At 47.7% G+C, this 15,405-nt stretch overlaps 1 protein-coding gene across 3 annotated transcripts in view; it reads right to left on the reverse strand.

Annotated features, from left to right (window-relative positions):
- LOC137333972 (uncharacterized) overlaps positions 1–15,405 on the reverse strand; it is a 31,447-nt gene that overhangs the window by 9,551 nt on the left and 6,491 nt on the right. For all 3 annotated transcript variants that reach the window (XM_067998352.1, XM_067998350.1, XM_067998351.1), the window contains exons 5-7: positions 8,132–8,233; positions 4,239–5,023; positions 1,203–1,279 (exon numbers count right to left, since the gene is read on the reverse strand). In XM_067998352.1, coding sequence (XP_067854453.1) covers positions 1,203–1,279; positions 4,239–5,023; positions 8,132–8,233 — 964 coding nt within the window. The remainder of the gene's footprint in view (positions 1–1,202; positions 1,280–4,238; positions 5,024–8,131; positions 8,234–15,405) is intronic.

A 15,405-nucleotide genomic window follows, 5' to 3' on the forward strand; every position in this document is an offset into this window, starting at 1 on the left:
CCTGCTGGAACATGCATGTCTATGGATGTTGGGTGACTCAACTATGGTAATCTCCATGATGGAACAGCTGGTTAGACACAGAGTCCTAAACCCCTCTATTCTTTCAAAACAATATGGTTCAACTTAAGAAATGTGTTCCTTACTACACTAGTGTGACTTTTTCAATTACATCAGATGTCCTTATGGGCTTTATAAGTGAGACTGCCAATTTAGTGCTAAGTGAGATGCAGCTTTGTACCCTGGACTCACACCTGCAAGGAACTAGATAAACTTCCCAACTTAATTTCTTGTAGGACAGTTAACAGGCAGAGGAGACATTTGTTCCATCAGTCCAGGCTGGATGGGAACCCAGGGCCCAAAGGTGGATTGACAGTCTGACAATCCATGCGTATTGCTGAATGGTAAGTAAGTTTCTCCCCTTCTCTGGATCTTTATCCACCTTTCCTACCAAGGGGACAGGCAATCCACAACTTGGCTCCAACAATGTCACCCCAACACTGACCACTAGCAATTGTGCTTGGGGAGGTGGAGGGAGTTCAGACTCGAATACCTCCTCCTCGCTGAGGGAAAATGACAAACTTCCGCTCAGGCACCACTCCAGAATGGTTCCCCATCAGGAAACGCTGCAGATGAGAACCTGCATCTCACGAGTGACTGGTCCAATGTGCCGCCCTGCTGTGCTGCCCTCAGACAGCACAGTCCTCTTCAACAGAAATGCTTCACCAGAATGAGACCAGGGCTTAAGGGGTTAAATTATGAGGACCAGTTGCATAAACTATTCCCTTGAGTTTAGAAGGTTATGGGATGATCTAATCCAGGTGTTTAAGGTGATAAAGGGATTTGATGGAGAGAACTATTTCCTCTAATGGGGGAGTCCAGAACAAGGAGGCACAATCTTAAAATTAGAGCCAGGCCGTTCAGGAGTGAAATCAGGAAGCACTTCTTCACACAAAGGGGAGTGGAAATCTGGAATTCCCTCCCCCAAAAAGCAGAGGATGCTGGGGGGTCAATTGGAGCTTTCAAGACTGAGATGGATAGATTTTTATTGGGTAAGGGTATTGAGGGATATGGAGCTAATTCAGGTAAATGGGGTTAAGGTACAGATTAGCCCTGCACTAATAGAATGGTGGAAAAGGGTCGAGGGTCCTGTTCTTATCTCCTGTGTAAGTGAAGCGATGTAAACTGGTTTGACTTCAGATTACCTTGGCTAACCTCTTGTGAACAGCTTTGATCCCATGCCAGAGATCTATCTGGTGAAGAACGTTTGGATATTTTGACTCTAAATACAAGCAGAAAAAACATCAACCACACGTATAGGACAGCATCACAGAAACATTTCTTGTGCTCCTACTTTCTGAATAGTACGATAGAAAATGATTTTGTCGCTCCCTGATGGCTCGCGTGGTACTGAGCCATGCAGGCTACAAAGGCCCCTGGTGGGTCCCTAGGCTGTGCTGAATTAACTGGTCACAGCCAGGATGACAGTTCGGCTGCTGCAACCGGCCTCTGTGCTTCTGCTTTGGAGGGGGGAGGAGAAGGGGGGGAGGAGGTGGAGGGGGGGAGAAGAAGGGGGGAGGAGGAGGGGGGAGGAGGAGAAGGGGGGATGAGGAGGGGGGGAGGAGGTGGAGGGTGGAGGGGGGAGAGGAGGAGGAGGGAGGTGGGGAGGAGTGGGGGAGGAGGTGGAGGAGGAGGAGGAGGGGGGAGGAGGGAGGAGGGGGAGCGGGAGCCCTCCGAAATCTCTGCGCTCCTTCAATTCTGGCCTCTTGCGCATCCCTGACTTCAATCGCTCCACCATTGGCGGCCGTGCCTTCAATTGCTTAGGCCCTAAGCTCAGGAATTCCCTCACTACTTCTCTCTCTCCTACTTTAAGTCGCTCCTTAAAACCTACCTCTTTGACCAAGCTTTTGGTCACCTGTCCTAATATCTCCTTATGTGGCTCAGTGTCAAATTTTGTCTGATAATCGCTCCTGTGAAGCGACATTTTACTACGTTAAAGGTGCTACAAAAATACGAGTTGTTGAAGAAAAATAACTTGGGCAAAGCACTGGAGGATGAACAGCACCTGTGAACCGTTCTTCAGTAAGGAGCCGACATCTCTGGGAGACGTCAGGCTGTACGGCCCCTTCCCCCCCCACCAGGAGTACACTTCACAGGGGTCGTTCGCTCTCCAGTACCTTATCTAGTAACTTTTCTTCATACGTGAGCCTAGATAATAAGCATTGGTAGGCTATTCCGCCATGGGCAGCGACACAGGCAAGCCTAATCCTGTCCACACCTGACGTCCGGAGTCACTGCAGAGTGATCACAACCATGGCAGATTTTGCCCTCCCTAATCCAGGGATGCTGAGACCAATCATAATGTCAGTGCTGCTGTCTCGGCTGAAATCCGCACAGACCAGGGAACAAATCTAGGAACCATTCATTAAATCAATGTGCAGAGCCTCCAAGGGAACCACAATACACTGTTGCCATAGTCCCGACTCTGGAAGTAACCTCAGTAATGCAGAGAAATGAATGGGTGACAGTTACAGTGGTTTCACACTGAAGAGTTCAACAACGACTTGCATTTATATGGCACTTTTTTAACGTAGAAAAATGTCCCCAGGCACTTCACAGAGCCTTAATCAGACAAAAATGGACACCGAGATACGGGAGGAGATATTGGGAGAGGAATTTGGTCAAAGGGGCGGGTTTAAAGGAGGGCCTTAAAGGAGAAGAGAGAGGGGGAAAGGCAGAGGGGTTTAGGGAGGGAATTCCAGAGTGTGGGGCCTGGATGATTGAAGGCATGGCTGCCAATGGTGGAGCAAAGTGAGGGGTGTTGTGCAAGGGGCCAGAATTGGAGGAACGCAGAGTTCTCGGAGGGTTGTGGGGCCGGAGGGGTTTATAGAAATAGGGAGGGGTGAGGCCATTAAGGGATTTAAACATGAGGATTTTAAATCTGAGGCCCTTGGGGGATTAGAAACCAAAGTAGGTCAGCAGGGACAGGGGTGATGGGTGAGCAGGACTTGGCATGGGATAGGATACGGGCAGCAGAGGTTTGGATGAGCTGAAGTTTATGGAGGGTAGAGAATGGGAGCCAGGAGAGCATTAGAATAGCATCTGGAGATGACAAAGCCATGGATGAGTGTTTCAGTGGCAGGTGGGTTGAGGACGGGGTGGAGGTGGGCGATATTACTGAGGTGGAAGTACTAGGCGGTGGAGAGGATATGGGGTCGGGAGCTCGGCACAGGGTCAAATGGGCACTGTGATTGCGAAAAGTCTGGTTCAACCTGAGACAATAGCCGAGGAGGAAGATGGAATCAGTGGCGAGGTTACAGAGTTTGTGGCCTGGGGTGGGGGCGAAGTCTTTCCAACGTTTAACTGGAGGAAGTTACAGCTCATCCAAGACTGGATATCGGACAAGCAGTCTGACAACACAGTGGCAGTGAACGGGTCAAGAGAGATGGTGGAGGTCGAGCTAGGTGTCGTCAGTGTACATGTGGAAGCTGACCCCATATCTGCGGATGATTCCAAGGACCAGCATGGAGTTCAAGAAGGGGAGGAGGCCATGGATAGATTCTTGGGGAGGGCTCCAGAGGTAACGGTGTGGGGGCAGGAAGAGAAGCCATTGCTGGAGATTCTCTGGCTACAATCGGAGAGGGAAGAGTGGAACAAGGCGAGGGCAGCTCCTACTGAGCTCAACAACAGAGGGAAGGCGGAGGATGAGGGCGGTTGTGTAGTCGTCCGTGTAAAAGGCTGCAGAGAAGTCGAGGAGGACAAGAAGGGATAATGCAGTACAGTCATCACAGGCACATAGAATGTGCTTTGTGACTTTGGTTAGGGCTTTTTCAGTGCTGTGGCAGGAACGGAAACCTGATTGGAGAGGTTCAAACATGGAGTTGCGGGAAAGATGGGCACAGATTTGGGAGGCGACGAGATTTGGAGATGGGGCAGTAGTTTGCAATGACAGAGGGGCCGAAGGTGTTTTTTTTTGAGGAGGGGGTGACGACAGCAGATTTGATAAGGAGTGGGACAATACCTGAGGAGAAGGAACCATTTGCAACGTCAGCTAGCATGGGGCCCAGGAAGGGAAGTTGGGTAGTCAGCAGCTTAGTGGGAATGGGGTCGTGAGAGCAGGAGGTGGGTCTCATGGACAAGTGAGCTCAGAGAGGGCATGAGGGGAAGATAGGAGAGAAATTGGAGAATGTTCAGGGCTAGGATGGGGGGGGGCACCTTTGGGAGAGGTCACTAACACTTACTCATTATCGATAAGAGCCCGGGATCTGCATCTGTAACCATCTCGGAGACATTGAGACCGTTCTGCACCAAGCACCGGAAGGCACGCTGGAATCCGGAACTTTCCAAATTTCTCAGCGTCCTGGCCCCTTTCTGGATGTCGATCACTTGAACATCAAGGATCTTGTGAGTGGAATTGTCCATCATTGCGTAGGTTAGGTATTTCTCTGAAAGGGCACGACTGTTGTTGCACTGATCCCCCAACACCACGATGGGATGTGTAAGTTCCAGAAAATTATCCCCTTGCATCTTCTTCCAGTAATTTGTCACTGATGGTCGAACGTGTGACTTTTGGATCTTGAGGAACGACTGATAACCGACAGGAAGCATGTTCAGGAATTTCAACATCAGAGCAATTTTCCGATAGTTATTCCCAGATAAAACTATGCTCGACGCCAGCTGAATGTTGCCGGCAGGGATTCCTTCCAGCAATGGCTGAGACCACCAGGTAGACACATGTCCACGGCAGCAGTGGCTTACGACTTTCATTGCTGTCGCTACAAGGTGCAGTTTCAAATCGATTTTGCCATTGCAGTTGCAACACTCACACCTTGAAAATGCTTTTTTGGCCAGGGACATAAGGCACGTATCAAAGACGATACCGGTCCTCATTCTGTGTACGCTCTTCTCTGGCTTTGGATCAACTGAGACTGGGACAGATTCCTCTGTTCCAGATATTTCTTCATTGTTAATGATGTTTAAAACTTCCTCTTCGACTGTGCCGTCCGGTAGCTCAGTATTTATGAAGCTGTTTAAAAATCATAAAATGATATTTACATCTGTAATTCACATGCCAATTATGTGTGAAGAGGAAGAGTTTTCTATCAATTGTCGCACCGGTCTATTTATCACATTAATGTTATAAAAACTATAAGTTGAGAAATCCGTCGCAATACTTTCCTGTCTGGCAAACTTCTGTGACACACTTCAAAACAAAGACTGAGACAGGAGCCAGAATGTCTGTAACTCATGAGTGAATTGGAGTGATTATGAAGGGGTTTGATAGGTTGACGCAGAGAAGATGTTTCCACTTCTTTACCCAGAGAGTGGTGAGAATGTGGAACTCACTCCCACAAGGAGTAGTTGATGCGAATAGTGTAGATTCATTTAAAGGGAAGCTGGATAAACACATGAGGGAGAAAGGAATAGAAGGATTTGCCGATCGGTTGAGATGAAGAGGGGCGGGAGGAGGCTCATGTGGAGCATAAACACCGGCATGGACCAGATGAGCCAAATGGCCTGTTTCTGTGCTGTACATTCTACGTAATTTACATTTTGAAGCAAGCCAGAGCTGTGACTTTAAGCTCGCAACGGCAATTGAACTCTGACCTCAGCCGGTGTTCAATTAACAGCAATTAGATCTTATGCCCTTGCCAGCCGCTTCACCTCAGCAGCAGAATAATACGTTCTGTATCACATGACGTTCCTTAGAAAACACACGTACTGTGAGCAATGCCACGGGAGATTTCCTAGTTTATATATCAAAGTCTTGCAGATAGCACAGGCCTGTCATACTTTAGGCATCGCGCTTCAAGGCGTCAAAAGTATATAATTTTAAAAAATAAAAAGCCAGTCATTTCCTGCTGGTTTCTCTGACCTTGATAACCTGGTCTCTCCATGAGGGCGTGAGCTGGGGATTTATAAGCAGCTACCAATCTACAGAAACGTCCCTCAATTACGTGTCTCACTGACCTCAGGGTGTGCCTTTTTAGACAAGGGCCCCACAGGCAATACCTGAACCAGTCGCCTTAAAGGGATAGGCCAGGTTAAAAACAGCGCCATATTGACTGTTAAATATCACAGGTGATTAACTCATAAGTCTCAATGTTATGAGGGGCCATAATTGGCCTCAGTGTCCCCAGACTGGGGGGGGGGGGGGGGGGGGGGGTTAAAAATTGTGAATTCTAAATCTAAGATTGATAGATTTCTGTGAACCAAGGGTGTTAAGGGATATGGGGCTAAGGCAGGTATATGGAGTTAGGTCACAGGTACGCCATGATCTCATTGAATGGCCGAACAGGCTCAAGGGACTAAATGCCACTGCCACTTGCTGCCTCCTGATATGTACCACCTTCTCCTGCAAGAAAGCGGGACGTGTTTCCGGGTAATGTGCCTGTCATAGTTGAATAGCTGCCAGTGTGTGTGGCCTGTGAGTTGTGGGTGAGCTGCTTGCAACAGTGGTAATGTGTAAGGGTGAGAGGAAGCATCTGGTTGGTAGTGTTGAGTACTGATGGAAAGAGTTTGTTGGTGTGTGGGTGATGTGGGGTGTAGTGCGTGGTGTGGTTGGTAGGAGACATCACTTGATAGTTGACCTCACTCACCTTGTCCACTCGTGTCAAAGCACTGAACTTCTTCCTGCGCTGCATCCATGTTCGTGGTGCTGTGCGCCTGGCATTGACTTTGTTCCCCACTGCCTTTTGGATATATGCCTGGAGGGGCTTTTGCCTCCACCTCCCCCCTCGCCGCAGATATAGGATGCCCCTCCTTCTGTCCACCTCTTGCACCAAGGCCTCTAGTGAACATCAGAGAACCTTGGTGCACGCTCCCTCGCAGGTCTGGTACTAACTCAGATCGGCAGATTGGTGAGGTCTGGCATGCAGATTGGAGGATGTGGGATTTAGTAGTGCGCAACCTTTCATAGAATCATAGAAGTTACAACATGGAAACAGGCCCTTCGGCCCAACATGTCCATGTCGCCCAGTTTATACCACTAAGCTAGTCCCAATTGCCTGCACTTGGCCCATATCCCTCGATACCCATCTTACCCATGTAACTGTCCAAATGCTTTTTAAAAGACAAAATTGTACCCGCCTCTACTACTGCCTCTGGCAGCTCGTTCCAGACACTCACCACCCTTTGAGTGAAAAAATTGCCCCTCTGGATCCTTTTGTATATCTCCCCTCTCACCTTAAATCTGTGCCCCCTCGTTATAGACTCCCCTACCTTTGGGAAAAGATTTTGACTATCGACCTTATCTATGCCCCTCATTATTTTATAGACTTCTATAAGATCACCCCTTAACCTCCTACTCTCCAGGGAATAAAGTCCCAGTCTGTCTAACCTCTCCCTATAAGTCAAACCATCAAGTCCCGGTAGCATCCTAGTAAATCTTTTCTGCACTCTTTCTAGTTTAATAATATCCTTTCTATAATAGGGTGACCAGAACTGTACACAGTACTCCAAGTGTGGCATATTCAATGTTTTAACATAACTCATCAGTGTGTAAACATAGGGACAGGACCTGCATCTGTGTTTTATGTGCGTGATGTCTGATCTCCGTTCAGACACCATGTGGACAGCAGACTGTTACTTTTAGCAAATACCAGGTACCGTCTACCTTTAAGAGATTTTAAGAGACATCCTCCCTTTAAGAGATTAGGGCTCCTCCTGCTGGTGGAAAATGCGAATTGCATTGAATCAATGTTCAAGGCCTGGATTTGAATGCAGATTGACGGCGAGTACTGAGGCCGGACAAAGTTCTCATCCTGCCTGCGCAGGGGCCATTGGGCGTGGGTTAATAGCAGATCACGCTACCTACGCCCAATAATAGGCCCTATCGAATTTTTTCCCCAATATTTCTGGACATCAAGTGAGGACAAGAGCATGCTCAGTTGTTATGCCCCCCACGGTCGAGCAGCCTGCTGACGCTCGCTGTCTGGGCTCAAATACAGAGAATGGCCATGGGGGTGGGGTTGGGTGGAGGTACTGGGGGCCAGCCTGTGCTCGTCAATCTGGGCCCCAGCAAAGCGTCAGCACCTTTTAGAAAAGGATAGGATTTTTTTAAAATTAGAAGTTAACAAATATAGATTGTATGTTCCTGTCATCCTGGAATATTATTGAGGCCAAATATACCTACTTGTCTGGGAAAAGACATTCAGTCACATCTGCAGAATCTTCCACCGGCTCTGTACCTTCATTATCGTAATCTAGGTCCGAGTCACTATCAGCAGTGGATAATCTGGAATAACAGATACACCTTGTAGTGCACTGAAGATACGAAAGGAACATCAACCACAACAATATTATGTTGAACTCTGGCAGGACAATAACATTCCATTTACACTCTCACCAAGTCCCATTCACCCATCACCCCCTGTGGTCGCTGACCTACATTGGCTCCCTGTTGTTCAAATCCCTCCAGAGCCTCTCCCCTACAACCCTCCGAGATCTCTGCGCTCCTCCAACTCTGGCTTCCTGCCCATCCCTGATTTTTAAATCGCTCCACCATTGGCGGCCGTGCCTTCAGCTGCCTCGGCCCTAAGCTCTCGAATTCCCTCCCCAAACCTCTCCGCCTCTCTCCCCTCCTTTTTAAGATCCTCCTTAACTAAGCTTTGACCAAGCTTTTGGTCACCTGTCCTGGGAGGGTGGGGGGGAGGGGAGGGAGGGTGGGGGGGGAGGGGAGGTGGGAGGGACGGGAGGTGGGATGGGAGGTAGGGGGAGGGGAGGTGGGGAGGTGGGGGTGGGAGAGGTGGGGAGGGGTGGGGGGGAGGTGGGGGGAGGTGATGTGGGGGGGAGGGGGAGGGGAGGTGAGGAGGAGGGGAGAGGGGGGGTGGGGTGGGGGGGAGGAGGAGGGGGAGGGGGGGAGGGGAGGTGGGGAGAGGGAGGGGGAGGGGGAGGGGAGGTGAGGTGGGGGGGAGGGGGAGGGGAGGTGAGGAGGAGGGGAGAGGGGGGGTGGGGTGGGGGGGAGGAGGAGGGGGGAGGGGGCGAGGAGGAGGGGGGGAGAAATGGCCTCAGCGCTCCAGCTTAGGGACAGGGAAGATCAGCCAAGGTTCCTGCTCCTCATCACAATCCAGAGGTCCTCAGCAACCAGGCCAACCCTCACTCCATGAGGCTGCTGGTGTCTGTGGAACTGTGACCCAGCATCAATCGATTATTTTTGGAGCGGGGAGAGAAAAGTGGACCATTAAGAAAAACAGAAAATGCAAGTAAAATGAAGCATTAGGAAAGTGAATCGAAACCCATTCATGAGAAAACATATTGCGTGTTTAAATTCAAACTTTGGTAAATATAAGTAATAAAATCAGGGGACGTGGATTAACACACTATTTCTGCCTTTGGGCGCAAGATTGGAGTCCAATCCAGCGTGACTGGATGAACATCTCCTTTCTCTGCTGTGTGCCAGGTCCTACATAAGGTGAGTTTGGGCAGGCTCAACTGTGTTCCTTGGGAACCAAAGCACAAAACTGCCCTCACTTCAGCAAACATTGATAACCTTGCTCAGGGATGTCATGAAACAGCCTGTACAGGAAATAGAAACATCATACTGGTCTGGTAGGGAATGCACTTCTGAGCTTAGAGTTAAGGCATAATTGTTGGGGCAGATAAAAGGAAGTTCTACTCTGTACCTGCCCTGGGAATGTTTGATGGGACAGTGTCGAGGGAGCTTTACTTTGTATCTCACCCGTGCTGTACCTGCCCTGGGAGTGTTTGATGGGACAGTGTAGAGGGAGCTTTACTCTGTATCTAACCCGTGCTGTACCTGCCCTGGGAGTGTTTGATGGGACAGTGTAAAGGGAGCTTTACTTTGTATCTAACCCGTGCTGTACCTGCCCTGGGAGTGTTTGATGGGACAGTGTAGAGGGAGCTTTACTCTGTATCTAACCCGTGCTGTACCTGCCCTGGGAGTGTTTGATGGGACAGTGTAGAGGGAGCTTTACTCTGTATCTAACCCGTGCTGTACCTGCCCTGGGAGTGTTTGATGGGACAATGTCGAGGGAGCTTTACTTTGTATCTCACCCGTGCTGTACCTGCCCTGGGAGTGTTTGATGGGACAGTGTAGACGGAGCTTTACTCTGTATCTAACCCGTGCTGTACCTGCCCTGGGAGTGTTTGATGGGACAGTGTAGAGGGAGCTTTACTTTGTATCTAACCCGTGCTGTACCTGCCCTGGGAGTGTTTGATGGGACAGTGTAGAGGGAGCTTTACTCTGTATCTAACCCGTGCTGTATCTGCCCTGGGAGTGTTTGATGGGACAGTGTAGACGGAGCTTTACTCTGTATCTAACCCGTGCTGTACCTGCCCTGGGAGTGTTTGATGGGACAGTGTAGAGGGAGCTTTATTCTCCATCTAACTATTCCATTCCACAGCACAGACATCCCTCACCTGAATGAGCTTAAAGTTCATTAAAGTAAAATTGTTAAAGTATGTATTTTGAGAACAAGCCTGACTGTCATAGATTAACATTTACATCATGGTTCTGCCATCAATGGTCAAAGTGACCATCCCAGCACATTCCATAATGGAACGAAAATCTCATTCATGAGTTGATTAAGACTCTGGGCTGTTTTACATGATGCCAATTAGCCTTCATCCCAGCAAAACACATACTGCAACAATCACTATAATCACAATAAACATTTTCAAACACCAGTACTGTCCTGTCAATATTACGCAGTCTTGTGTAATCGAGCAGCAAAATCAAAAATAGTTTTCTACATTGGAGGGAGAAGTGACTCTCCCAGTAGTCTAGTGGGTAAAGAGCCTGGCCTATCAAACCAAGCCATGATGAGCAGAACGTCGCATCCCAATCCATTGCTAAATCAACTGATCTAGGCCCAGTAGCAGCTGACTCTACAATTCGCCTGAACACCCTTGACTAGAGATGGGAAAGATCTGATAGGCTTCGTGCTTCTGACCAATATCCAGTGTCTTCTGCTGGGAAGTGTGTGCGTGCTTGATACTTGATCTTCAGGGCAGAACAGGGTCAGGTTCAGCTGTGATTCCCTCCCATGATGGAATAGCTCGCCATCACTCAATGCCTCGACTCCCACAAAGAACATCCTCTTGAGAGAGGTATTGGTGAGTGACTGTCGCTGATAGAAAGAAAGAAAGAACGAACGAACGAACAAACCTGCATTTATATAGTGCCTTTCACAACCCTCCACAACCAAAGCACCTTACAGCCAATGAAGTACTTTTGAAGTGTAGTCACTGTTGTAATGTAGGAAAATGCGGCAGCCAATTTGCAGACAGCAAGATCCCACAAACAGCAATGTGATAAGAACATAAGAAATGGAGCAGGAGTAAGCCATACGGCCCCTCGAGCCTGCTCTGCTATTCAGTCAGATCATGGCTGATCTTCGACCTCAACTCCACTTTCCCACCCGATCCCCATATTGGGCATGATTAAGAAGTTCGCACATGATACAAAAATTGGCCATGTGGTTGATAGTGAGGAGGAAAGCTGTAGACTGCAGGAAGATATCAATGGACAGGTCAGGTGGGCAGAAAAGTGGCAAATGGAATTCAATCCGGAGAAGTGTGAGGTAATGCATTTGGGGAGGGCAAACAAGGCAAGGGAATACACAATAAATGGGAGGATACTGAGAGGTGTAGAGGAAGTGAGGGATCTTGGAGTGCATGTCCACAGATCCCTGAAGGTCACAGGACAGATAGATAAAGTGGTTAAAAAGGCATATGGGATACTTTCCTTTATTAGCTGAGGCATAGAATTTAAGAGCAGGGAGGTTATGCTAGAACTGTATAAAACATTGGTTAGGCCACAGCTAGAGTACTGCGTACAGTTCTGGTCACCACATTACAGGATGTGATTGCACTAGAGAGGGTGCAGAGGAGATTTACGAGGGTGTTGCCAGGACTGAAGAATTTTAGCTGAGGAAAGATTGAATAGGCTGGGGTTGTTTTCTTTTGAACAAAGGAGGCTGAGGGGAGATTTAATTGAGGTGTATATAAAATTATGAGGGGCCTAGATAGAGTGGATAGGAAGGACCTAATTCCCTTAGCAGAGCGGTCAATAACCAGGGGCATAGATTTAAAGTAATTGGTAGAAAGATTAGAGGGGAGTTGAGGTGAAACTTTTTCGCCCAGAGGGTGGTGGGGGTCTGGAACTCACTGCCTGAAAGGGTGGGAGAGGCAGAAACCCTCAAATCATTTAAAAAGTACCTGGATGTGCACTTCAGGTGCCGTGACCTGCAGGGCTACAGATCAAGAACTGGAAAGTGGGATTATGCTGGATAGCTCTTCTTCAGCCGGCACAGACACGATGGGCCAAATGGCCTCCTTCTGTGCTGTAAATTTCTATGATTCTATGATTCCTTGATTCCCTTAGAGTGCAAAAATCTATTGATCTCTGTTCTACTCTGTACCTGCCCTGGGAATGTTTGATGGGACAGTGTCGAGGGAGCTTTACTTTGTATCTCACCCGTGCTGTACCTGCCCTGGGAGTGTTTGATGGGACAGTGTAGAGGGAGCTTTACTCTGTATCTAACCCGTGCTGTACCTGCCCTGGGAGTGTTTGATGGGACAATGTCGAGGGAGCTTTACTTTGTATCTCACCCGTGCTGTACCTGCCCTGGGAGTGTTTGATGGGACAGTGTAGACGGAGCTTTACTCTGTATCTAACCCGTGCTGTACCTGCCCTGGGAGTGTTTGATGGGACAGTGTAGAGGGAGCTTTATTCTCCATCTAACTATTCCATTCCACAGCACAGACATCCCTCACCTGAATGAGCTTAAAGTTCATTAAAGTAAAATTGTTAAAGTCTTGAATATACTCAACGTCTGAACATCCACAGCCCTCCGGGGTAGAGAATTCCAAAAATTCACCACCCTCTGAATGAAGAAATTCCTCATCTCAATCCTAAATTGCCCACACATTATCCTGAGACCATACCCCCTAGTTCTAGACTCTCCAGCCGGGGGAAACAGCCTCTCAGCATCTACCCTGTCAAGCCCTCTAAGAATTTTATACGTTTCAATGAGATCGCCTCTCATTCTTCTAAACTCTAGAGAGTATAGGCCCATTCTACTCAATCTCTCCTCACAGGACAACCCTCTCATCCCAGGAATTAATCTAGTGAATCTTTGTTGCACCATCTCTAAGATAAGTATATCCTTCCATAGGTAAGGAGACCAAAACTGTACATAGTACTCCAGGTGAGGTCTCACCAAAGCCCTGTACAATTGTAGTAAGACTTCCTTACTCTTGTACTCCAACCTTCTTGCAATAAAGGCCAACATACCATTTGCCTTCCTAATTGCTTGCTGTACCTGCATGTTAGCTTTCTGTGTTTCGGGTACAAGGACACCCAAATCTCTCTGAACACCAACATTTAATAGTTTCTCACCATTTAAAAAAATTCTGTTTTTCTATTCTTCCTACCAAAGTGAATAACCTCACATTTCCCCACATTATACTCCATCTGCCACCTTCTTGCCCACTCACTTAACCTGTCTATATCCCTTTGCAGACTCTTTGTGTCCTCCTCACAGCTTACTTTTCCACCAAGCTTTGTATCATCAGCAAACTTGGATACATTACACTCAGTCCCTTCATCTAAGCCATTAATGTAGATTGTAAATAGCTGAGGCCCAAGCACTGATCCTTGCGGCACCCCACTAGTTACAGCCTGACAACCTGAGAATGACCCGTTTATCCCTACTCTCTGTTTTCTGTCCATTAACCAATCCTCTATCCATGCTAATATGTTACCACCAACCCCATGAGCCTTCATCTTGCTTAACAACTTTTTATGTGGCACTTTATCGAATGCCTTTTGAAAATCCAAAAATACTATATCCAATGGTTCCCCTTTACCTACCCTGCTAGTTAAATCCTCAAAATTCCAATAGAGTTGTCAAACACAATTTTCCTTTCATAAAACCATATTGACTCTGCCTAATCATATTATGATTTTCTAAGTGCCCTGTTACCACTTCCTTAATAATGGATTCCAGATTTTCCCGACGACTGATGTCAGGCTAACTGGCCTATAGATCCTTTTTCTCTCTCCCTCCTTATATTAACGATTTGGAGGAGGGGACCAAGTGTAACATATCAAAGTTTGCAGATGATATAAAGATGGGAGGGAAAGTGGAGAGTGAGGAGGACATAAAAAACCTACAGGGGGATATAGACAGGCTGGGTGAGTGGGCGGAGATTTGGCAGATGCAATACAATATTGGAAAATGTGAGGTTATGCACTTTGGCAGGAAAAATCAGAGAGCAAGTTATTATCTTAAAGGCGAGAAACTGGAAAGTACTGCAGTACAAAGGGATCTGGGGGTCCTAGTGCAAGAAGATCAAAAAGTTAGTATGCAGGTGATCAAGAAGGCCAACGGAATGTTGGCTTTTATTGCTCGGGGGATAGAATATAAAAACAGGGAGGTATTGCTGCAGTTATATAAGGTATTGGTGAGACCGCACCTGGAATACTGCATACAGTTTTGGTCTCCATACTTAAGAAAAGACATACTTGCTCTCGAGGCAGTACAAAGAAGGTTCACTCGGTTAATCCCGGGGATGAGGGGGCGGACATATGAGGAGAGGTTGAGTAGATTGGGACTCTACTCATTGGAGTTCAGAAGAATGAGAGGCGATCTTATTGAAACATATAAGATTGTGAAGGGGCTTGATCGGGTGGATGCGGTAAGGATGTTCCCAAGGATGGGTGAAACTAGAACGAGGGGGCATAATCTTAGAATAAGGGGCTGCTCTTTCAAAACTGAGATGAGGAGAAACTTCTTCACTCAGAGGGTAGTAGGTCTGTGGAATTTGCTGCCCCAGGAAGCTGTGGAAGCTACATCATTAAATAAATTTAAAACTGAAATCGACAGTTTCCTAGAAGTAAAGGGAATTAGGGGTTACGGGGAGCGGGCAGGAAATTGGACATGAATTTAGATTTGAGGTTAGGATCAGATCAGCCATGATCTTATTGAATGGCGGAGCAGGCTCGAGGGGCCGATTGGCCTACTCCTGCTCCTATTTCTTATGTTCTTTCTTGAATAGCGGTGTGATAACTGACCAGATAATCTGTTTTAATGGTGTTCATTGAGGGATAAATATTGGCCAGGACACTGGGGAGAACTCCCCTGCTCATCTTCGAATAGTAGCCGTGGGATCTTTTAAGCCCACCTGAGAGGGCAGACATGGTTTAATGTCTCATCTGAAAGATGGCACCTTTGACAGAGCAGCACTCCCTCAGTACTGCACTGGGAGTGTCAGCCTGGATCATGGGCTCAAGTCTCTGGAGTGGGGCTCTGAACCCACGACCCTCTGGCTCAGAGGCAAGAGTGCAACCAACTGAGCCATGGCTGTGAATGTTTTTTTTAATTTCAAAATATACTTTATTTCATAGAATTTAAAGATACACATAGTTCAAGATAAATATCA

The sequence above is a fragment of the Heptranchias perlo genome, chromosome 17 (genome assembly GCF_035084215.1).
Source record: "Heptranchias perlo isolate sHepPer1 chromosome 17, sHepPer1.hap1, whole genome shotgun sequence".
In the NCBI taxonomy this organism is placed as follows: domain Eukaryota; kingdom Metazoa; phylum Chordata; class Chondrichthyes; order Hexanchiformes; family Hexanchidae; genus Heptranchias; species Heptranchias perlo.